This window comes from Rhinichthys klamathensis, unplaced genomic scaffold, assembly GCF_029890125.1.
Source record: "Rhinichthys klamathensis goyatoka isolate OS25496 unplaced genomic scaffold, OSU_Roscu_1.1 h1tg000237l_1, whole genome shotgun sequence".
NCBI classification, from domain to species: Eukaryota; Metazoa; Chordata; class Actinopteri; order Cypriniformes; family Leuciscidae; genus Rhinichthys; species Rhinichthys klamathensis.
In genome coordinates, this window is record NW_026606760.1 from 1,786,895 (window position 1) to 1,811,239 (window position 24,345).

Sequence of the window (24,345 nt, forward strand, 5' to 3'; positions counted from 1 at the left end):
TTTTCTTGAAAATGAATGGAAGTGAATTCCAAGCACTATCAGCCGCAGATAGACAGCAATCAGTCGACAAACACTCCAGGTACTCCTTTAAAGGAACAGTTACTCACCCTCATGTCATTCATGGAAGAACAAAAACAATATGGGACAAAAAGAACAAAAATAAAAATAATATAAAAACACCAAAAGAGATATTAAGCATAATGTCCAATAATCTTCCTCCCTGCCTGAGCTCTTAAATCTCTTTTAGACTTGTGTGAAAGTCAAAAATTGCCCCTTTTGATGCTTTGCGCCAGGTTTAACATACTTGACACAAAACATAATTGATTCTTACGTTTGTGATGTGTTCCTCACATACAGTACAGTTAAGCTATCATTTGGCTTCAGAAGACTTGAAATATAGGCCACAAGTCACATGAAAAAACTTTTGTGATGATTTTATGACGTTTTTTTTGCTTAGCAGTATAAATGAAATTGTGTCGTCTGGAAAAGATCTCAGACATTCTGTCTCCACATCTTGTTTTGTGTTTCAAAGAAGAAATAAAATAATACGGGGTTGTCAAAAACATGGGGTGAGTACATGATGACAACATTTTAATTTTGGGATAAACTATTCCTTTAAGTTTTTTTTTTTTATTCCACAAAGCTTTAATTGTGTTTAATGTAAATTTAGCTAATTTGGTAGGGCTTTGGTTCAATTCCCAGGAAGCAAAGAGCTGATGAAATGTATAGCTTAAATGCACTGTCAGTCACTTTGGATACAAGCATCTGCCAAATGAATAAATATAAATGTAAAGTAATGCCGCATCAAATCTAAGATGAGTCACCTGAGGAACACTGTGCACCAGGTGATCTATTCCTTTCACTCTGGTCTCATTTAAAAAAATACTACACAATAACTGGGTGAGCAATAAAAACCGAACACGCATACACCAAGCTTTCCTTTTTTAAAAAGACAATCCACTTGTTTGAGTATGCGGTTATTTAAAGACCTTGCTTTTTTATGTCCAAGAGAACAATTTCAGTGCTTCTCACCTCACTGCATTAGCTATTCGTTGGTTTAATCACCCATTTTAGAACCGCTCAACTTAATATAGTGTGTTTGTGTAGCTATAATGTGAAGCATTTATGTAGCTATTTCCCATTCCCAATTAGCTGAGACATAATTGAGGGATGACACAAGTGAAAATTATTATTTCACTATGGGCGTTTTCAGACCTGTAGATCATTTGCTTAAACAGGGTCTAACAATTTTAAACATTTTCTTGGTGTTTCTTGGTTTTGTTTACTTTCACATGGCAGCATTTCAAAGCATACAAAAATGTGTTTATGCATGTCACATTAGTAAACTGACTTCTCATTAGTCAGAGTACACCTGTTTATGTTCCATCATCCATCTAAATGGTCTGACAAGTTAGGTCCTTGAGCTTATTGTAGCGTTATCTGTAGCTGTATGGAGGACCAGCTCTACCATATTTAAAAATAAATACAGAAATAAATAAATGCTCAATAAATAAATAAGCATACAATTAATTGCCCCAAAAAATACAATAAACAAAGAAATGTAGGTAGAAATTAAATTATACAGTGAGACATAAATGTATATATCTCTTTTAATTAGCTTCTTTATTTATTCATCTTTGTAATAATTACCTTATTTATTTATTGTCCGTTATAATCTTCAACTTTATTTATTAATTACTTACTTTTTAAAGTATTTATTTATGTGCATGTTATAATATTTTTGTCTGTTTTATTCTTCCTTTGTATTTTTTTACCCTATTTATTTCTTCAATGCTATTTATTTCTGCCTGTCGTTTTTACATTTCTGTATGCATATCTGCCTCATTATGCAAATGAGGAGGGGCTGTGTCTTAAGGGGTCAACTTCTGCCCATTGGTTGGTTAGCATTTTACTGCATCGGTCGAATCTACATGGCTTTTCCCCGCCATAAAGCATTGTTTAGTGGCAGTAATGCAACTCATTGGATGCCAGCTGCCGTAAAAATCCAAAGAAGAAGAAGAAGAAGAAGCATTGTTTAGTAATGTCAAACTCAGCAGGCAGACGTTCAGTGTCCGACCTCTTAAGGGAAGCTGCTAATAGACTGGAAGAATTAGAACGCTGTAAGTTTGAGATCTGAAATGTTTTTTTGTGGTCCTTTGAACATTGAACAGTTGCTAAATGCCTCAGCTCACTGACAACTTCATCGTAGGTAGCCATCTTTGTTGTGACTGTGGCCGGTGGCATGTAGATTCGACCGATGCAGTAAAATGCTAACCAACCAATGGGCAGAAGTTGACCCCCTAAGACACAGCCCCTCCTCATTTGCATAATGAGGCAGAAATGCATACAGAAATGTAAAAACGACAGGCAGAAATAAATAGCATTGAAGAAATAAATAGGGTAAAAAAATACAAAGGAAGAATAAAACAGACAAAAATATTATAACATGCACATAAATAAATAAATTATTACAAAGGTGAATAAATAAAGAAGCTAATTAAGAGATATATACATTTATGTCTCACTGTATAATTTAATTTCTACCTACATTTCTTTGTTTATTGTATTTTTTGGGGCAATTAATTGTATGCTTATTTATTTATTGAGCATTTATTTATTTCTGTATTTATTTTTAAATATGGTAGACCTGGTCCTCCATATAGCTGTTGTTACACACACAAATATGAATATGAATGTAGCTGTCATTTCCCCTATATATATATATATATATACACAGCCCAGCCAAAAAATATTTAAATAGGCTAATGAAATGTATAAAAGTCTATGATTGGATCATTATTGCACAGATGATTATGTTTCTAGCATGTTATATATTTGGCAACAGTTCTTCTAACCCAAACTGATGGAGTGTGTAGCTTTCCATTTCTTAAACAACCATGTAGGAAGACACATCATGGCCATATTCCAGGATGACAAAGCCAAGATTCATCAGGCTCAAATTGTGAAAGAATAGTTGGGATGGAGCATGAAGAATCTTGACATTGTCAGCCAGGAATATGGCCATGGTGTGGGTTGGGACTCGGGAGGGAGCAAGAAGAATCATTTTCACATATGAATTGGCACCTCTGAGTCCAGACCTTAAATTCATTGAAAGTCTTTGGGATGTGCTGGACTAGACTGTACAGAGTGCTTGACTCTTGCAGTGTCAATACAAGATCTTATTTCTCTTGATGGAAATAAATGTTGTGATGTTAACACCCACAAAATCATACACTGCTACTTTTTACATAAAACATTTCCCATTATGGGCCCTATTTTAACGAAACGCAAGTATCAAACGCGAAACGCATGCAAGTAACTTTGTGGGCGGATCTCGGTCGCTGTTGCTATTATACCGGCGGGATAAATGACTCTTGCGCCCGACGCAAATCTAAAATGGGTTGGTCTGAAGTAGCTACATTACTCATAGGTGTGGTTTGGGCGTAACGTGCAATAAACCAATCAGAGCGTCTTCTCACATTCCCTTTAAAAGCAGGCACGCTTGTTCCATGGCGGATTGCTATTATAATGGCGGATTTGGCAGGCGCACGCCAGGAGCGGCTCACAGCCGAGGAGACAGACGTTCTCATCAGGGCCGTAAAAGACAGAGAAGTGACATTGTATGGGGATGGGAGAAACCCACCCAAATTAGCTCTGGTTAAACAGGCGTATAATAATTTGGGTAAATGTGTAAGCTAGATTTATGCCTATTTTTTCACATCTTCATGGTCACCACAATGATTTCCCTCGTGTGGTAATATTTTTCCTTGTAATTATGTATGGTTTGCAAAAATGAGAACTGCTGCGTCTGTGTAGATGAGAGAAGCAAAGTGTATGCGCGTTGTGCACACGCTACATTATGGCCAAGCATGTGCCCTTAAAATAACATCTGAATAACACGCCACTGACTTTAGACTATAGGTTTTTCCTGGTCTGTGGCGGAATTGTTTTCTGAAACTGCATAATAGGACCAGGGAACGTTTGCGCCGGAACTCTTTTCGTTGAACCGCCCCCGGGAGAGCAAGTTCATTCCCTAATTTACCGACGTGCGTCTGTGGAGGGAAAAGTCTGCTGTGCGTCAGGTGAAAAATAGGAATGATACATGCGTCGGTGTACAAAATCAATTGCGCTGGGTGCAAGATAGGGCCCTATGAATTATGATACAGCTTGGTTTGTTGGTCCATTGGGTCAGATTGCTTTCTCACCACAACCGAACTGCTCCAGAGTTCATTTTCAATCAGACCGGGACCACCTCATTTCAGCCATCTCTGACCGATTACCTTGGTTCAGATCTGAGTGTGATTGCATATGCCTGAACAAACCAAACTAAGGGAGACAATGCATCAGGTTCCAAAACAAATGCTCCAAATGAGCCAGGTGTGAAAGTGCACTTGCTCTCGTTAGAGAACTTGTGTTCTTACCGCATCGAAGTCATCCTCATCTTCTTCACAGTGCCGCTCAGCCGCCCCAGGGTCTCTCACCACCCTCAGATCACCGATAACACCCTAGAATACACAAACACAGATTGGTGAGCTTATTTTGATGGTCATGGCAGGTGTGGTGACATACAGTCCATGTTGAATGGCAGCTGCTCATTATAGACTGAATCCACTGCTCTTTTTCATGCTAATGCCTTCCACGACAGAAATGCTGGCAGTCAGATAACAATGTGTGCCTGATATCTTACTTTTCAAACACATGGCTATCTGTCTCCATCTGGGATTTCCCTTTTATAGTTTGCGGCACAATTTCAACGCAGATGGGGATAACATTCAATACAATCCACCAAAACAACACATTCCTACATTCAATGGCTAACATACACGTCTCATTAAATGGATAGTTGATCAAAAAAATGAAAATTCAGCCATCGTTTAATCACTCTCATGTTGTTTCAAACCTTTCTGACTTACTTTCTTTTGTGCAACACAAAAAGAGGTGTTTAGCAGAATGTTGACGCTGCTCTTTTCCATACAATAAAAAGTGAATGGGGTCCAAGAGCTGTCAAGCTCCGTAAATGACAAAAAGCACAATAAAAGGCAGTCCATTTGAAGTCTTCTGAAGCCGTATGATAACTTTGAGAAGGAGCAACATTTAAGCCGTTATTCATAAACAAGGTAGCAAATTTATAATGACTTCAATTTTGGTTTGTTTCAAATACAAAGCTATCATGTGGCTCCAGAATATGTGAAATATAGTATATGGACGACTGTTAAGGTACTTTGGTTGTGTAATTTTTTGGAGCATGACTGGTAACCATTTATGTTCATCAAGAACAGCATGAACATCCTAATATTTCCTTTGGTGGTCTACAAAAGAAAGAAGTATCTAAGAAGATGAACTATCTCTTTAAGTTGATCTCCATTCAAGATCCCTTTATTTGAGGTAATAGGAATTCTGGCTAAGTTGCTGGTAAGATCTGACAGGACTTCCCCTCTCATGTCTCACGAACTAAGGTCAAAGGTTTAGGAGCAGAATGCAGTGAAGGAAGCTTTAAGATGTCTTAATTGTCCTTTTGTGTCACGTTGTGACCTCCACTGAGACCCTCTTACAGCCCCAACACAGGGTCAGATTTACAGACCTGATTTCCCCACAGTTCTGCAGATAAGCACATGCTCTTAATGAGAGGGATGGAATAGCAATCATATCCTGCCTAATCAGGTCTGTAATTATGATGGCCATCTACTTATGGTGGAGTTCCCACAGGAAATGGAAGCCACATGAAACAAGGAGTCATACTGAACTGAACAAGATCCATCTGCTTTTGAGTGGACATTATGAGCTCTGGGAAATATGAGGCATTCCTGCTGCCTCAGTTGCCTCACTATGGTTATTGAACAATATGCTTGAGAGCACTAGCATAACTGCAGAACACAAGGCAGTATATTCAATCACATTTCTTCACAGATCAGCAACTGGTTAAGAATCTGCTGCCTTATATGAGTAGTATAATATAAAATAAATTTTTTTGATGTAATTTAATTGGCTACATATTTATTTCTTTATACTAGGATGATTTATGTTTAATATTAAGTTATTTAGAGGCACTTATCTTTGTACTGTTTTCAATAAAAACTCTATTTTTATCAAGATCGTAACTAGGGATGTAACGATTCACTTGCAACCGGTTGAAAATCGATAAAAATGTGTGACGATTCGTTACATCCCTAATCGTAACATATATTTCCTGTGATCCAGAGAAAAAAGTATCTTGAGTTTTTATTTAGGAACATGACAAATATGCCTCTAAATAACTCAATATTAAACATAAATCATCCAGGAATAAAGAAATAAATATGTAGCCAATGAAAGTACACTAAATATAACATTTTAAAATAAATATAAATAAACACATAAGTAATACATAGAATATATAAATAAAAGTCATATTTTTATTAATTGATATATAAATACAATTAAAACTAAATGAATAATAATTTAATAAAAATCATAAAAATAACAAATAAATAAATAGGAAATTAAATTGCTTTCAATATAAAAATACATTTTAAAATACATATAAATATATAATATATATAACATAAATAGATATAAAATAAAATAAAGAATAGCGAAAAAAGAATAGGGTAGCGGTCCACTGGTTCTCACTGATCTGAGATCAAGCTGTGGGGTCAGCTGCTGGACACTACCACACAAAACTAGCAGGAGCTAATTGCTCCCCTGTGGTTCCTTAAAGCAATTAACTACTCTACTCAAACAAGGAAAGACGAGTGGACTTTTTTTACAACCACAGAATGCATGTTGTTTGAGCCAATTTGAGCAATCAAATCATGTAGGAGTCACTCAACCACAGCGATTTTATTGCACTTTTCCTTTTTCTAGCCTAAGTTAACCTTAATTTGACTTGTTTTCACTGGGATACCATTATATTAAAGTATGGGCTGTGTACATACCAAAAACTTATCTGAGTCTGCTCCACTGGCATGGCCAACAAACACTCCAGCCCCGCCATCCAGGTCCATATCATCTGGGGACCGCTCGAAATTGATGACTTGAGGATCTGAGTCACATTTGAAGTAGAGGGAAACCTGCTCATTCAAAACACTGATGGAAAACCGGGTCCAGGTGTTCATCATGGAGGGCACGGAGAATCTGGCCGCCTCGTATGAACTCTGCGAGTCAGGCTCAGTGTAGTAGAAGATAATATTCTGCTTGCCCCTCTCCACTGCCGACAGCTTCACACCAACATACATGATGTTCTGGGTTGGGTCACTGATGGAGAAGATGACGCCAGGCTTGGTGGACGTGGGCTTTATGTTGAAGATGAGGGAGAAGTCACGGTAGAAAGGGTTGGGCAGGTGGGCCGCAGCTGACTGTCCCACATTGGAGCTTGGGCCGAACACATAGCCGGGGCTGTTATCATTATCAAAGACTTTGGAGACGCCATCAGGTGGAGGATCGCCAATTAACTGTAACAGCGACACTCCACTTTCTTCTGTGGAAGGAAAGGAAAAGAATATGAAGGGACTTTACAAAGAACAATGCAAAAGTGAATGGTCAGGGATGGGCAGCAGGCTCGGGCTAGGTTAAAAAGCACTTTATTAGTCTTAGTGTAAAGTGTTCAACAGCTGTGATGGGAAATCAAGCAGTGAGTATTGACTTTAGTTGTGAAATCCTGTGAGAAAGTTTTATTTTTGGCTGTATATACTGTAATATATTTGATAGGGCTGGGTATCGAGTTCAATACTTTTTAGGCACCGAACGAATTGCCTCGATACCATCGAGTATCAAAAAATGTCTTTTCGTTCGGTTCCATATTTCTAAACCTACAGTAAGGGCATGATTGGCTGTGGCGAGGCATCAAGGAAAAACAGTAGTTTACACCGGTTACGCCCAGCGACGTGGGTCACACGTGAGGCTGGAGTGTGTAAGCGTCCCAACCCCTATAGATGGAAAAGATGTGGAAAAGATCAAAAGTGTGGCTACATTTCACCCGGCTCGAAGAGTGCGCGATGCAATATTTGCGAAAAGATAACTGCTGCCAAGACCAGCAACACGACAAATCTGATGAAGCACTTGACAGTGCACGGAATAAACTTAAGAGCAGAAAGTTGCTCCATCTTCGACTGAAAGAAAAACTGGAGCGTGTCACAAATGAACCCGAAACTCGCCGTATAAGCTACTAGCCTCACAGACATGAGAAATAGGCCTATAGAAAGCTTGTAATGTCTACTTTTAAAGAAAACCAATTCGAATTGAAAACAAATACGCTCTGATTATGTAATCCAAATGAAAGGTGCATTTCTCTCTATACGAGCACGTTCACTATAATGCAGAGATGACGAGTCAGCAACGTCAAACGTCAAAAGTTTATTAATAAACAATTAAAATTTCTCCTTGCTATTTTTTCCTGACAGCCTGCTTTGCGGCAAGCTTATGCGTGCACTTGAGTGCTGTCTGTAAAAAAAAATGTTGTAAAAAAAACCCGGAAAAATACAACCAAAGTTATTTTAGGTAATATATAGGCTAATGTAATCTTGTTATAACGGATTTCATAAAATTTGTATTAAAAAAAAGTATCATCCAGGAACCGGTATCGAAGTCAAGGTACCGGTATCGATATACAGTGGAATTTTTTTTTAACGATATCCAGCCCTAATCTTTGGTGAGCTAAAGTTTTTCTTTAGAGGGAAAATGTGTCAATTAAACAGACAGCTGACTCTCTAAAGAATAGTCTATTTTATGTGACTCGTATATGGGAATTTTTGATATCCTGAAAAAAAAAAAAACCTTTAGATTTAACAAGAATGTACATTCATCGTCCAGTAAAATTTCTCAGTTTTAATAGAAAGTGACCCCTTTGTTTATTGTTCCCAGACCTTCTTTAGAATGTAATTCACTATGTATGTAATGCACTGATATCTTCAATGTAAAAATGTTAATGCGTTATACTATGTGAACATTCTAAAAACTAGATTTTATAAGACCCATGAGGCTGCAATAAGTACTTTATACTTGACTCAAGAGGATATAAAACTTGTTTTGACCTGAGAAATGGCAGTTTCGTGCCAAATACTACAAATATAGGTTTTTCCAAAGTTATCAGCCATGTCCATGTTATCAGCAGTTGACACAAAGTATTACAAATAATTTAAATTACTAAATGAAATTTTAGAGACAACCAATTTCAATAAATAACTAAAAAAGAACTCTAAATACACAACTCTTTTATACACTCTATAAAACACAATAAAATAAAACAAAAAAACATCACTGGATACTACTTTTTGCAGATGATTATTATGTATATATAAAATCAAACTCAAGACTGCTGGGTGAGATCAAAAGGCTTGCACTAAAGAACCATGGATAGAAACCTTCAAACTCACGCTAATATCACTCAGCACAGACATATTTAGCTAGTTGTGAAGATAGGATAGACATGGAAACATCACAGGCTCCATGTGCTGACATGTCATGAAGAGGAGGGAAAGGTGTGAGGTTACAGCTGGACAGCTTAAGAACCTTCCTGCCTACACACACACACACACACAGACAAACACACTGCATCCTCCGTGCAATTCTGCTTTTTTAAATATAGATAAGTAAGGACAGTGTGTTTCTTGCTAAAACATCCCTCCTTTTTCTATCATACGGAAGATGATTTTGTTTTGTTAGACAAAGCACATGTAGCATGAAAAGAAAAACAAAACGGCATCAAAACAAAACCATAATGAAACGAATCAAAACAAAACAGCATGAAAAGAAAAACAAAACAAGATGAAAAGACAGCTAAAACAAAACCCTAAAAAAACAAAAAACAAACAAAAAAAGTGTTATACCCCCTTTACATTATACTAATTCATAAATGTGTGTTTTGTAATCATTTGCAGAAACATAGAGAATGACTTTGTTCAACTTCTAGAACTTTGAGCTGCTTTCATGTTGAAAAATAAATGTTTTGAACCATGACTTGACTTTATAAAAGTACTGAAAAAGACTACCAAGCATAACTCACAACCACATGGTCTTATTTATGAAACAAGGATCAAAGACCTTAAGGGCTTACATATTCATCATTAAGTTCTTCAGATGGTGCTTTTTTGTTATGAGTCGAAACAAAACACCTCTTGCCTTTGTTGCACATGAAAGGATTAGAAAAGAAAACACCTTACGTTTGGTTTTGGTGTAAACCAAAGAATCAACCCTATTCTTTGGGTTGATTTAACTAGACACAGGAGAACCACTGTTTCACTATTCAAAGAGTAACCCATGTCTTTAGATCATGACAGAATAATGACAAGCTTAGAAGAGGAGGAGCTTTTGGAGCTAACCTTGCATTCCTGCACATGTTCAGGTGTTACTGTGTAAACAGCAGACATGCTAAACCAGCGTTCAGAATGGCTAATGGCCACATCAATACAAGACTACATTTTTTCTGAGACATGTTGGGCTTGTGAAAATCACTTTAGGGGAACCAGAATCTTGGACTGTTGCTTTTCTGACAGCAGGCAATAAATTCTAATGCCAGAATCCAGATGTGTGTCGGGATAACATAGAGAAGAAGTCCCTGAGGCCATGTGCGTCTGCTCTTGTACATGAATACAACAGCCCAGATATTTGACACTACCGACTATCATAAAGACTTTCAATATTTTTACAACTGAAAAGTGCTTCCATTTTTGACAGCATCATAATTACTTAGTCTAGGAAAGACAGAATAGTTTTAAAGTAAATGGATGCAACCGATTTACTGATGCATAATGTATTGGGGGATTTAGGATTAGACTTGATTTTATTTTTCAGGAATTGATTGGATTGAAATAAGTGTTACATACCAAAAAATATAATAACAATTTAATTTGTTAACATAGATCTTATAGAGTAAAGACACAATTTATTCTTACTGAAAGTAAATCTTTTGTCAAAAACCATTTTGTCAGTTGGTTGATCTGATTTTGTACAAAACGAAGTAACTAGTTTTAGTCTATTAACTTCTTTCCATGTCACACACTGCTGATGAGACTGATGTGGCATCCATACGTTCACCAAACAAACCAACCTTGACATCAGTATGTGGTCAATGTTTTACTAGCCTGCTGTAATATGGTGAAGATTTTTGAGGGCCACCTTGTTAGAGTTAAATATTGGCGTTTTAAATAAAGTGCCTGTTTATCTTTTCTTGACCTCTTCGAAACTAAATACGTTGGTTAAAGCAAAAATAAAAACTATTACAGCTGCTATTACCTTTCTGGGTGGATTTATTACTGAAAACATGATGTTAAACAACAAAGTCACCCATCAAAATATGACTTAAGGGCTCATTATAAACGCTGAAGTCCTTTCTCAAATTATAGCTGATCAGGGCATATTTCACATGCTAAGAGTATTCGATGCATATCTAAATGACAAATGATCTTATAAAACTGAAATATTATTGAAAACTGCCTAAGTGTTGATATTGTTGCATAATTGAAACTATACGGAACAAAATTATAAACGCAAAACTTTTGTTTTTGCCCCCATTTTTCATGAGCTGAACTTGTTCAGTGTATATTCATCACCTTCAATAGCACTTGAAAGAGTCAAAGTGCATGAAACTGAACTGAAATAAGAAAAAATGTACTCTCTCTTTCAAGCCCACATATACTAAAGCCAACATAAACAAGTAACTTCTAACTTGTTCTGCTAGTTTTAGCTTGATGTTAGATTAGTTTACATAAGTTTGCCGTTTTAATCTAAGGCTGCCAGAATGCAATTTCTAATCAAGCATTTTAAATAAGATGTGAGCTGTAATCAGTTTATCCTAAAGCTTTAAGAGCCTCTTACTAGTAGGCGTTCCTTCTTAATCCTGACAGAAAATGCTAAATAATCAGCATCATTCACTTGCACTTATCAAACGTCAGCAATCAAAACGCCACATGACCTAATTATGCCAAATAAGCCTGTATTAAAGATTTGTTGACTTGTACCTTTTATTGGACACTAGACAGCATTAAAGCCTGTAATACAGTTCCGTGCAATTGGAAACCTGCACAGCATCTTTTGCCAATGGAAGAAAGAAGTATGATCCAATGTGACATCAACACTGCCAATTTACCCCAGCAAACCCGTTTAACCTTGGAGGCACAATACAGGCACAGAGGACAAGATTCTCCACACAACACTTCCACATTTTTACTTTTTTCTGACAGTCAAGTCATCTTGGCAATTGCAGGAATTGCCCTCTCAGTTGATCCATTATAAAATGAATTGAGAACACTGTCTATTGGCACTCAGAGGCTCTATTGTTGTGGAAAAGGTCCATGGAGGGCCTCTGACCCAATGAGAAATCTCACACAATCGCTTCCATTTTCCCAATGAAACCATTTTTTTCTAAATCTAATAGCTCCATCTACAAGCTTCACTGGAGTCCAGACACTACATAACCCCATTAGGATCTGTGACACTATTTGAGAAAGCTTTCAGAACAGTCACGGGAGGATATGAGATGGGGACCATACAGAAGATGAAAGTGTGTGCGCAGAAGTGAGAGGGAGAAACTTACTAAAAGTAGACACACTACTAACAGAACTATTTGCAGTAGCGTGTACTAGCTCTATACAAGCTACAATACTGTTCAAGTTTGGGGTCTGTAAGATTTTTTTTCCCCTTTACTTTGAAAGAAATTAATACTTTTATTTAACAAGGATCCATTAAATTCATCAAAAGTAAATCAATTTTAAATGATACAAAAGATTTATATTGTTCTTTTGTATTTCCATTCATTCGAGAATCCTGACAAAACATTAATCACAGTTTCCACAAAAATATGAAGCAGCACAACTGTTTACAACATTGACTATAAGAAATGTTTCTTGAGCGCCAAATCAGCATATTAGAATGATTTCTGAAGGAAATGTCAAATCCTTCTGACACCAAAGACTGGAGTAATGGTGCTGAAAATTCAGCTTTGACATTACAAAAATAAATTACACTTCAAAATATATTCAAATAGAAATAGTTTTTTCTGTATTTTTGATCATATAAATACAGTATTGGTGAACATAACAGACTTCTTTCAAAATCATTAAAACAAATCTTACCAACCCCAAACTTTTAAATGGTAGTGTACATCAAAGCAATACAATCTCTTCTTTGAGAAGTTCCATTCATTTTAGTAAATCTAAATGAATGAATCTATATTCATTCATTTAGAAATGAATCGAAATGAATCTAAATACTTTGAATACTTAATTATTCTTTTAAGTATATCTCGATCAAAAGATTGAGTACAAGTACAGGACAAATATATTTGAAATTTTCTCTCAGTATAAGTCAAGTACACTTAAGTGTAATTTTAAGTATATTTTTGAGAAGTATATAAAATGTAGACTGAAAGTATGCTTTCTTATTTTTAGTTGAAAAGAAGTTTACTAATAGAACACTTGAATAAACGTATTGTTCGTAAGGGTAATTATTATCGTGTACAAGATCAGGTTCAGTTCCATACTTATTTTATTTACTCTTTAAGCTATTCTAGTATTTAATAAGCTACCCAATCTCCACATAAATATAAAAAAAACAAAAAAAAGTTTTATCTGCTGAAGCTCGTCAGGCCAAACGTGATTCTGATCGACTCAGGACGAAAACACGGATCAACATCGGCAGAGCTTTTGAATTATTAGTAAACTCTAATGAAATAGCAAGGTAAACTACATGAGACATGAAATTAATACAAAAGACTGTTCCAGGGTAACAAAAAGTAGGTGCTTTAGGATGTATACTTGTTTTATGTACTAGATCTACTGTCTAACGTTACTCATCCCACTACTATCATATTATTTATAATAAACATTTCCAGACACGTTCAGTACAGTAATCTTACTTCCTACTGTCTTACTGTTACACTGACATTGTTCAGTCTAGTTCACCGTTTTCGTTATCATATTATACATTCACCTATGTTGACATTGCTGATTGTGAAAGATACACGAATAGTTAGTGAAATGCCTTATGCTAACACCACATGCCGGCTAAATGCAGTCAATGTAACGTTATCATGGTACAAGCATGGAGCATTAGATCAACGTCAAGCTGATAAAAGTAGTCTATTATTGTAACGTTGCAGTGGGCGTTTACATGAGTTTCCAGCATGTTGTGTGATGCTTTCGCCGTTGCGTTGAAAGTCTCCGTGTGGCCGGTAGTGAATGCTCGCTCTTGAGATCGCACACGCACACGAGCACGAGCCCTCTTGTTGCAATCTGAAACATCACCGCTAGAGGCCGCTAAAAAATACATAGAGCACCTTTAAGTGCAATTTGAAGTATATTTCTGAGAAGTACATAAAAAGTCTACTTTCTTATTTTTAGTTTAAAAGAAGTATACTAATAGCACACTTGAATAAACTTCTTTTTCGTAAGGGTAGTTCCCTAGAACCGGTGCGCCCCAAGGGAATTCTGATGAGAAAAGCAAAGCAAAATCCTTAAAATAACAAATAATTAACAAAAAAAACAATCAATTGTAGTTAAAGGAAGACTAGACAGTCTGTTACACATTAGCTTGCCCTTTGCACATGACCCCAGAGCCTCACAAAAGCTAACAATGGCTAGACACTGTCACGCTTAACAACCTATTGCGTGACAATTACGCTTTCCAATACAAGCAGAACACCTGGAATTCACTTTTTAGTTTGCAATGAAATAAATGTAAAATCCTTCACATGTAGCTAACATGAGAACCATATAATTAGCATAACTAAATCTATGAACACAACATAAGCAGTCTGCAGCACCACAGGGACGCCATCAAGGAAGCTTTACAGCCGCTGAGAAAGCCTCTGACATGCTGCTTGCATTATAAAAAACATTAATATTGTGGTTTGATCTTATCTGCCAAGTAGCCTAGAATGTCTCAAAACACTGGCCTAATCTAATTTCATTTAGATGTTTCCATTATTTAAGATGACTTTAATTAAGGTTGATGACTAGCTTATTTAAACATACACACGCAAACAAGGCCTGTTTGCAACATAGGGAAGACCAATAAATAAACTGATTACAGCTCACATAGTCTTAGTTATCAAAACATTTCTATCATTAATTCCCAGGGGGGGGGGGGGGGGGGGAAATAATAATTGAAGTTCATTGAAAACATGTTTTAACTTTTGTGACAACATGCCCCAATAGTCACAATATACGGGGTACATTGTCACAACAAAGCCTCCCATTAAATAGTATAGGGCATATTAGAATAGGCTTTGTAGCCAAATTTGATCCATTTTCAACATTGATAATAATAAGAAACTTTTCATATCAACATTTAACGTTAGCATGTGGCTGCTGAAAATTCAGTTTTGCATCACAGAAAAAAAATTACATTTTACAATATATTAAAATAAAGTTATTTTCAATTTCAGTATATTGCAGTTGCCTATACAATAAAATGTATAGGCAACAATAAAATGTGACAGCATTGTGACCCTAAACAGAATTTCTTCCACTGTGCCACTTCAGAATTACTTGGATGGGCTCCTAAAACATGATGTCCACTCAAAGTTGTCAATATAACAAGTTGTCTGGAAGATAAAGTCTTTTTTAAACACTCTTTTAAGATAAAGGCCATTTGGCCCCAGCAAACACAGCTTACAGCACACTAAAAATACTGTACTTGAACAGCACTTGAAATTCAAGCAAGAGACTCAACTGTTTTTTAATCATATAAAACAATGGTCCGAAGCTATTCATCATGACTCTATTTGCTCATTGTGTATTTATATATGTTCATTTGCTTCACATGACAGTTTATTCTGTAACCGTGTTTCTAGATGTTTATCACAAAACCACCCAAATACCAACTGAATGCTCTCAGGATTTACTTGGCACTGAGGATTGCAATCATAAATTCAGCCAGAACATATGGACTAGCAATTCTGTGTTAAGTCACTCCTGCCAAAAATGTAACCTGAAAGCTGCATTTACTGCGTCTCAGCACAAAGACATACTTATTAGAATACAGATGGTTCTATCCTCCAGCCACAGAGACATGAACATTTGTCTGTCTTTCACCTTTAAGAACAAACTCTGGAATGAGGGGGGAAAGTCAAATGAACGGCATTCACTGTCAAAAACAACTCAAGATCAAAGTGTATGCTTCCCAGCCATTTATTCAATGAAAAGAGCTAATTTTTCAATAAGAAAAACACATAGTTCCAGGCAAAGTACATCAGAGTCCTTTTTGAACATCTTTATTTAATAAAACCAAATTAACTTACAAGAACTGCTCATGGCATTTTCAACATGCCTACAAACAGCACCAAAAATTATTCTGCTTAACTTGCATTGCTATTTATTAATAAATCAGAGTAAAAGGGACTTCACTGCCTTAACATGCATGATGGAGGAATGTAATATATCCAGCTTATTGGTGATGTATGGATAGGTTAACAATTTGACCACTAACTGCATACTCGGATAAGGAACAGTATCCATTAGAGAAGAGCAATCTGCAGAGGTGTTTCTCTGTATTTACCTAAACTTGACAAATAACAGTTCTAACATACCCCACTTAAATGTAGGTTAAGAAAGAATGTGGGGTGTTTTTATGGCAAATTGTTTGACAATCTCTTATGGATTTATTCTTTTAGGTTTACCAAGTCTGACCACATGTACTGTATGAAACTATGATTATCTGTGCAATTACAATGCACAGGGAGAAGTCACAATTTAAATCATACCTCTCATTACCAATAATTCCTCCAACTGCTAAAATAAAGTGATATTAAGCAGATCCCTATTTATTTCATTGGAAAATGAAATGTACTAAACAGACGTGTACTGTTGTGTTGATACTGGATGTATTCAGTGCTTCACAGGTTGGTTAAGAGTCATGATTCCCACACCTTCTGACCAATGAACTTACAGGACATTTCCAACCATTCTCGATTTCATTTCACTCAACAGACAGACAAAGACAAAATTTTAAGCTAGGGATGCTCCGATCGATCGGCCTCAGATCGGTATCAGGCGATAATCACATTCTATGACTCAGACGATAGTCATTAAGGGTACGCTACACGACAACCATGTACTAAAAACTGAAAAAAAAAAATTTTCCTTCACATTTTTTGCATACAGGTGACACCATTGTCAAAACAATCCCTGTTCACACGGATCTGTGAAAATTTAATTACTATGAAATATGTATGCCAGGCCAGTAGTTGGCGATGTCACTTTGTAAAGAAACACTACGTGCATATAGACTGAACATGTAATAAGTCACCGTTTTCATAAATTCGTGTTTTTGTAGTTAACACAGAGACGATTACAATATCGTTTTAAAAAACTTGCACTTTGAAACCCGTTTTCAAAATAAAAACGCCATTGCCATGTAAATGAACGGCTAAAACACATAAAAAGTTTTATGTTTTTAGTTGAAAATGGTATTGTGTAAATGGACCCTACATTTGTAGCTTCCTAAAGCTACAGGACCTCCAGGAACCGATCGCATGGCGATCGTAACAGTGTTTTCCAACATAATTTGAAAGTTCAACCAATGGAAACTAGATCACGGGTATGGTGGGTAGGGGCGATATGTAGAGACCAAATCAAATGGACACTGTTTTACAGCTGGAGCGTGCATAGACTGGATCGCTCAGATTGACAGATATTGATTTACTGTGCGCCATAGAATAGGAGCGCACAGCTGAAACAGCTATGGAAGATCATCACTCACCAGCCAGGATCTTATTTCTTGTTACTTATTCTATGTATACATATTTTTATGCTTTGTGGCGCTTACACATGTAAGTAGTTCTTTTGTTCAAAAGTTAGCCCAGATGCAGTTGACATGATTGTGAACAAGACCAAACTTGATTTATGACCTGTCATATATACTTTCTAATTGTCATCATTCAAGCATGAATAATAAAATAAATTAATAAATCGCATCACTTTTTCTGGGGGTTTTCCAGCAGTGTTGTAACATATAAACGTTTTCTTACCAAAAACGTATCAAATGAGACCGGGTACTTGATGATACCTTGTTTTTCATAGGCCATAATAAGCAATTACTTTTAAGTTTGCCACTTAAAATCACGTGAAATCATTAAATATGCCTACAGGGTTTAAGGGGTTAACAGTGACAGTCAACAGAGAGCTTACATATCACTTTTATAAAGCTTGAATGATCAGTATCGGGCGAACACGATGACAAGAAATTGGTAGTCGGTATCAGCTGCTAAAATCCGGACCCCTATTTTTAGCCAATAAAATATTTTAGAGCTAACTAAAAGAAGAAAACAAATTCAGAAAACCACAACAATTCAAGACCGTGGGAACTGAGAGTCGCATGTGAATTGAAAAACAAACACATAAACATGCAAAGACTTGATTAAGTAGTGCCATGCAGTCATCCTTCACACTTTCCATGCAGTTTTGACAAGCATGCAAAGTGAATACGTTAAAACATCTCCCCAGAGACTTTGAGTGCTTACAACTGGTGAGGACCACACAACACTTACAGACAAACCCTCACCAAAGCTGGTGGATGACAAACAGACAGACAGGTGGCACTGGTTGAAAATGCATCTTTCTTTTTTTTTTGAGAGAGATGGCATTCTAACCGTCCATTACCTTTCTGGTTACTAACTGACAAGCACCGATACCCATCATGCTTCTCTTCAGGCAAAGAGTGGCACTCCACGGGGAGGCGGCCCTCATCCAGGAGCGTCCAGCAACTGTCACGCAGGACCTCGCAGAAACTGCGACAGGGCAGTGGGGGTGGCAGTCCAGGCGGGCCGCACCGCGGTGTCAACAGCAGGCAGAAAAACCATTCCAAACTATGATGGCAGTTTGACCGCAAAAGCCATGCCCATTGGGTTAAAACCACCTGAACTTCCTCCACGCTGCTTTGATTTAGAAAATTGGGCACCATGAAACTATCCACTCTCGTTCTGGTGCAAAATGGCAAATCAGGACCGACTGGCAAGCAGCGAGAGGATTCGACAACTGGCATGCTAGCTACAAAATACTCACTTTCAATGGTTAGTAGATTATCTGAGACAGAGTATTCGGAGGAATACAATGTCGAGTTATCATAATCATCATGCTCAGTAGAATTACGCCCATTTAAATGATTATATGTGCTAACATTTTGAACAAGAATACTTTCATTAAACTGACTGTATGCTGGGTCACTAACGCTCTGAAGTCCATCCATCTGGTCCACTTTGGTCTCCAGCTTGAGGTTTCCCACATGCAAACTAGCATTTTCACTAGAAATACCTGAAACGTTGGTTGACGTAACATAGGCATCCTGTCTTTCAAACTGAGAAGATCCAGATCCAGATCCAGATCCAGAAGCAAATTCAGACCCATTTACAGATTCAAACTCAACCCCCAACCCGGACCTGGATATGAACTCTGATTCCCCCTCAAAATGACCTCCATTGTAACTGACCTCTGTTTCCACCTCAATTACGGAAGCACTTGTACCTGCTGTCCTGGTCTGTTCTGTCCTCGGTCGGGATGTGGGCCTTATGGTTGTCAGGTAGGCCGGTGTCTGTGTGCCCTTCGTATTCGAGTTATAATTCCAGAGCCAGCCATGTGTGTGGCGTATGCTCAAACACACCAAAATAAAGAGGCACAGCCAAAACCTCAGCTCAGGCATCATTTTCCCTTCCAGTCAATTCAGCAATTCAAACAGGATCCTGACATGCCCTCTACAGTAATCCACACCAAACACACAGAGACTCGTCCCTGGCTCACCGTAAAGTCACCACAATCAGCCCACAAGCCAGGCAGGAAAAGTTTAGAGGAGGAGTAACATATTTAAAAGAGAGCAGGGGGCTGCTTCGTCATTGGCCGAGCTTGGGACCTTTTCCTCCCCCGTAGCTCCCATCTCCCCTTTGTCCTTGTGAAAGAGTGTCTCTGATGATAGATATTCTTACCAAAAATGCCTGCAAGGCGTGCTTTTGTATACGCCGGTGCTTCTAAATGCCCTCGCTGATGGAATTTAGAGTTGTTTCAACTTTTACAGCCTTTGTAGGGGCACAAAAATTCCACAGACCCCCTGTTACACAGAAACAAGCTGCTTAAAACACCTCTTAGATACAGACATTTATGCTTTAAATAGTTTTTTTGTCATTTGCTGAAGCTGTTTTTTATTATAATTTAAAAAAAATGTCATTTTCTGAAGGAAATACTAGTGCTTGCAAAGCATGAAAAAAATAGATATTTAGGTAGTTTATGAAAGGTTGCATCAGGGACACTTTACAGCGAGTTATCCCAAGCAACATAACAGTACCGTTGAAATTTGGTAATAATTAGTTCACATGCATTAAATTGATCAAAAAAGACAGTAAAATAACTTTTCCAACAACAAAATTTGTTTTAAATAAATGAAAATTTCTATTAATCAAACAATCCTGAAAAAAATTATCACAGTTTCCATAAAATATTAAGCAGCAAAGCTGTATTCAGAAATGCTTCTTGAGCATCAAATCAGCATATTAGAATGATTAGGAAAGGTTGTGTGACACTGAAGACTTTCAGCTTTGCCATCACCGGATTTTAAAATATAAACAGAAAACTGTTATTTTAAAATGAAATAATATTTCACAATATTACTGTTTGTACTGTATTTTTGCCTTGATGAGCATAAGAGACTTCTTTCAAAACATGTTAAAAATTACCGACCTCAAACTTGTGAACATTAGTGTATAGGAAAATTATAAATGCGATCAATTATAAAAAATTGAATGGAGTCTGTATGTTACGAGAGATAAAAAGATTATTGATATTAATAATCAGAATGCCTGAGGAATATCAATATGCAATCACTCTATTAAATAAAGTTAACAAATGCTATAAAGACCAAACTATGCTACCTAGTTAGAACAACTGTTTCATTAAACGTTTTATTCTTCTTGATATTCCCTGTTTAGGAGACGTCATAAATCATTTCATAACTATGTCGATGAAGTTCACACAGAAGCCAATTCCACATTCCAGCTTTGAGCTGGAACAAGCGGCATATTCCAGCATATTGGCTTAAACCAACCCCCAATACAAATCTTGTTCTCTGGTTTAAACTTACAATTAGCTTTGACAGAGGCGACCACATGTTCTGTGCTTCAGTTACAGAGTTATATTGTGCACTTGTTCAGACAAGCCTACGAGAGCTGGTGACAGAGACCCTCCACATGCTAACTGACACTCTATAAGCACTGTCAAACTACAAATATTTCTCCTGAAGAAATGTACAAATATGAACACATGCATCAGTGGACATTGTGCCCCTCTCAATATACTCAGTATACTGTAAAATATGATTTTGAAGTTAAAAATAAAACATTTACTGGATTACGTTTCACAAGAAAATACTATTTCTGTCTTATACTTTCAAAATGTCATGTTTACTTCAACATGCTAAATTTCTGAATGTGAGTGTAAACTCTGTCTACGCCATTTCTTCAGTATATAAGGTATGTGAATATACCATCGCAGATTCACATGATGCTATATTCCAAATAGTCTCCAAATCCCTGTCACTATTACTATAGCATGAAGAAATCAGAACACAGCAACTTTTAAAATTACTATATGTTTTTATAATTGCAGGAGACACAACTATAACAAAACATTAAGTGCACATTGTCAAAAAAAATGTTCTTCAGTCTGAAACAAATGGACTACAATTTACCCGCGTTTCCACCGCAGGAACTTTCCCCAGGACTTTGGGGTGGTACTCGGAGTGTTTCGACCGCAGGAACCAGGGTCTAAATGAAGTTCCGAATCCGGACAAAAATTTCCCCCTCAGAAAGTCCCTGCTCACAAGGTAGTAATTTTTCAAAGTTCAGGAACTTTCGGGGGTTGGACTTGGGTGCTGAACACGCTGATTGGTTGAGTTCATGCAGCATTTTGATTGGTTGACTACACACAGTATTTTATTTCAACCACCATTTTGAACAGTCTGTTGCCATAAGTGCAGTAAGAGTTGTTTGCTATTCAAATCAACAATGGAGTTTAAAAAATACGACAGATGACGAGGTTCAGGCTTTATTAAGCTTATATGTGGAGGACGAAATCCAGCGGGAACTGGAAAGTCGTGCACAGTCCTACGTCACCAGACTAATTTGCCTAATCTTCACGGTATGTAAACGAAGAAGCTCCTAGGACGAATTGTTACGGGTAATTTTGGTGGAAACACGGCTTATAACTAAATACTGACAAAATTTAAAAGACAATTAACTATTAATAAAAACAAAACAAAAAAGCAAAAAAGACACAAATAAAACCCAATACTGGTCATTTATTTGTCTGGCTTTTAATTTAAAGCAATCCACTGAAAAATAATGATTTAAACATTTTTTACAGTACAAAGCTAATTTTAGTATTGTGAAGTACTTTGGTTAAAAGTTGAGAAAAGTAAATAAATAAAATAAACTCAAAAAGTCTAAAATCTTAATGAATAAAGTTTCACTCCTTGACAGTGCAGACACCTCAGAGTAACAGTATAAGCCAAAAGATACAATGAAGCCTTGTGTTGTGTTGTGTTTTTCTTATTATCCTCAGAGCTGAATTTATAGTAAGATGAGTCTAGGATGCATAATCACTCTTTGGGGGTTTCATGTGAACTGGATAAAAAGCTGAACCAGGGGATTTGGCTCAAAGAAAACTGTAGAGTTCTCTTCTTAAACAGTGAAAGGACACAATGAGGCATGCAGATATTTCAGAAACCTACAACGTCTGCCAAACCCCTTGAGGCACAATAGAGAAGTCAACCCCTCAGAATAATTCATCAAGAGGCACAGCCAAAATCACTGGGGCAGCCCACAGTGAGTGTGGGAATGACATTAACAAATGCTGAGCAGAAGTAGACAGTCCTCAAGAACACAGCGAATCTAACATTAACTCAGCATAGCATTTAGAATTCAAGTGGACTCTGCTGGAAGAATTCTCATTGGTTCTGTGGCAAAACCTAGTGAGCAGCCTTGTTGTCTACTGCCTATGTAGACATCTATCTTCTAAGATAGAGTCCTAACTGAAATGGAACCTTATTTAGAACAATTTAAACAGACTCTACTGTGACCGAAATCAGACACACCGAATTTCCTGACCATTAAAAAGTGCATTCTACAGTATATGGTATGAATCCGCCATGTTGGCTTTGTCATGTGACCTACAGCATCAGTTGAGTCGTTGCATTGCCATTCCTAACTCCTCCCCCATTGCCTCATGGGATAGTAAAATGTCCATTGGATGTACGCTTTAGAATCTCACCGGGTTCTCTTCGCCAACTGTTTTATACTATTTTTTTCACCTACTATGTATAGGAAGTATGAAACATCTTTGATTTTTGTATTGACCATGTCGCTATGCATAATGGGATTGACTTCTACAAGAAGGATACAAGCAAAGCTACATTAGAACTAGGTCAAAAGAAGGTATTATGCTGCTTACGTTTTGGGAAAAGGTCACATTGAGAATTGTGCACACAATTTCTTAAAATGCTGCCTATATAAGCAGCAGCTTGGTTTTAGAGCAGAGTTTTTGTTAAAGATTGGAGGAGAAAATCCTCCCAAAATAAATCGATATTAAGTAACCAAAAAAAATGTATTATAGAATTCTGCCAATTCCTACATGCAAGAAATCCGTACAATAAAGTTGATTAGACTCCGGTGTTCACTGCAGGTTAAAGGAAGTATGACTGACTTCATTCTTTTTTCTTCTCATTACACAGGAAGTCAAGTTTAATGAACTGCAAACACAGCTTTACCCACAAGGACACTGAAACACGAGCAGTCATGAGAACATGACATCGACACATGCTTCTTATTACCTCAAGCCAAAATGTCACATATATCACCAAAGCAACTAACAATTCAATGACTGGCTGAAGTCCTGCTGTTAGCTTTTACATAAGGGTTAATGCTAAACCTCATGATTCAGGTCATCCATGGGTGGGAATCTTAGTTTATAATTCTCCACGGTGACTCCCTCGCAGTCGTGACCTTTCTCGGCACACATTCAGGGCCAACGTGTTCTCTGCCATCAGCTAAAAAGATTTGTTTGGTGGATGAAAGCTGCACTCATCAGGATGTGATTTAACATGAATTTTAAAATATAAGGCAGCTTTTACTCCTTGCCGTTACAGAACAAAAATGCTTGTGATGTTTTTCTTTTGGGGAGTCCCTCATTCCCTTTTATGACTGAACTGGGATATTCTTGTGCCAAGGGACCCTAATGATTTGGGAAGTTTGGCATCTGAGCTTTGTTTTGAGTAAAACTTATATTAATCATACAACAATAACACCAAAATAGGTGTCACGTGTTAGTCTGAGGAGTTTGAGGTGCTCAGGATATATGGGATGTGCAGCCAGAAAGGATGGGGGGCCAACAAAAA

General features: G+C 37.1%; 1 protein-coding gene across 4 annotated transcripts in view; it reads right to left on the reverse strand.

The window, feature by feature from the left end:
* col18a1a (collagen type XVIII alpha 1 chain a) overlaps nt 1-24,345 on the reverse strand; it is an 86,891-nt gene that overhangs the window by 21,153 nt on the left and 41,393 nt on the right. The window contains exons 1-3 of one of the 4 annotated variants that reach the window (XM_056265649.1): nt 18,573-19,752; nt 6,915-7,456; nt 4,422-4,505 (exon numbers count right to left, since the gene is read on the reverse strand). In XM_056265649.1, coding sequence (XP_056121624.1) covers nt 4,422-4,505; nt 6,915-7,456; nt 18,573-19,611 — 1,665 coding nt within the window. In that variant the 5' untranslated portion in view covers nt 19,612-19,752. Of the gene's footprint in view, nt 1-4,421; nt 4,506-6,914; nt 7,457-18,572; nt 19,753-24,345 lie in introns of those variants that run through there. The other 3 variants (XM_056265650.1, XM_056265651.1, XM_056265652.1) reach the window with 3 other exon arrangements.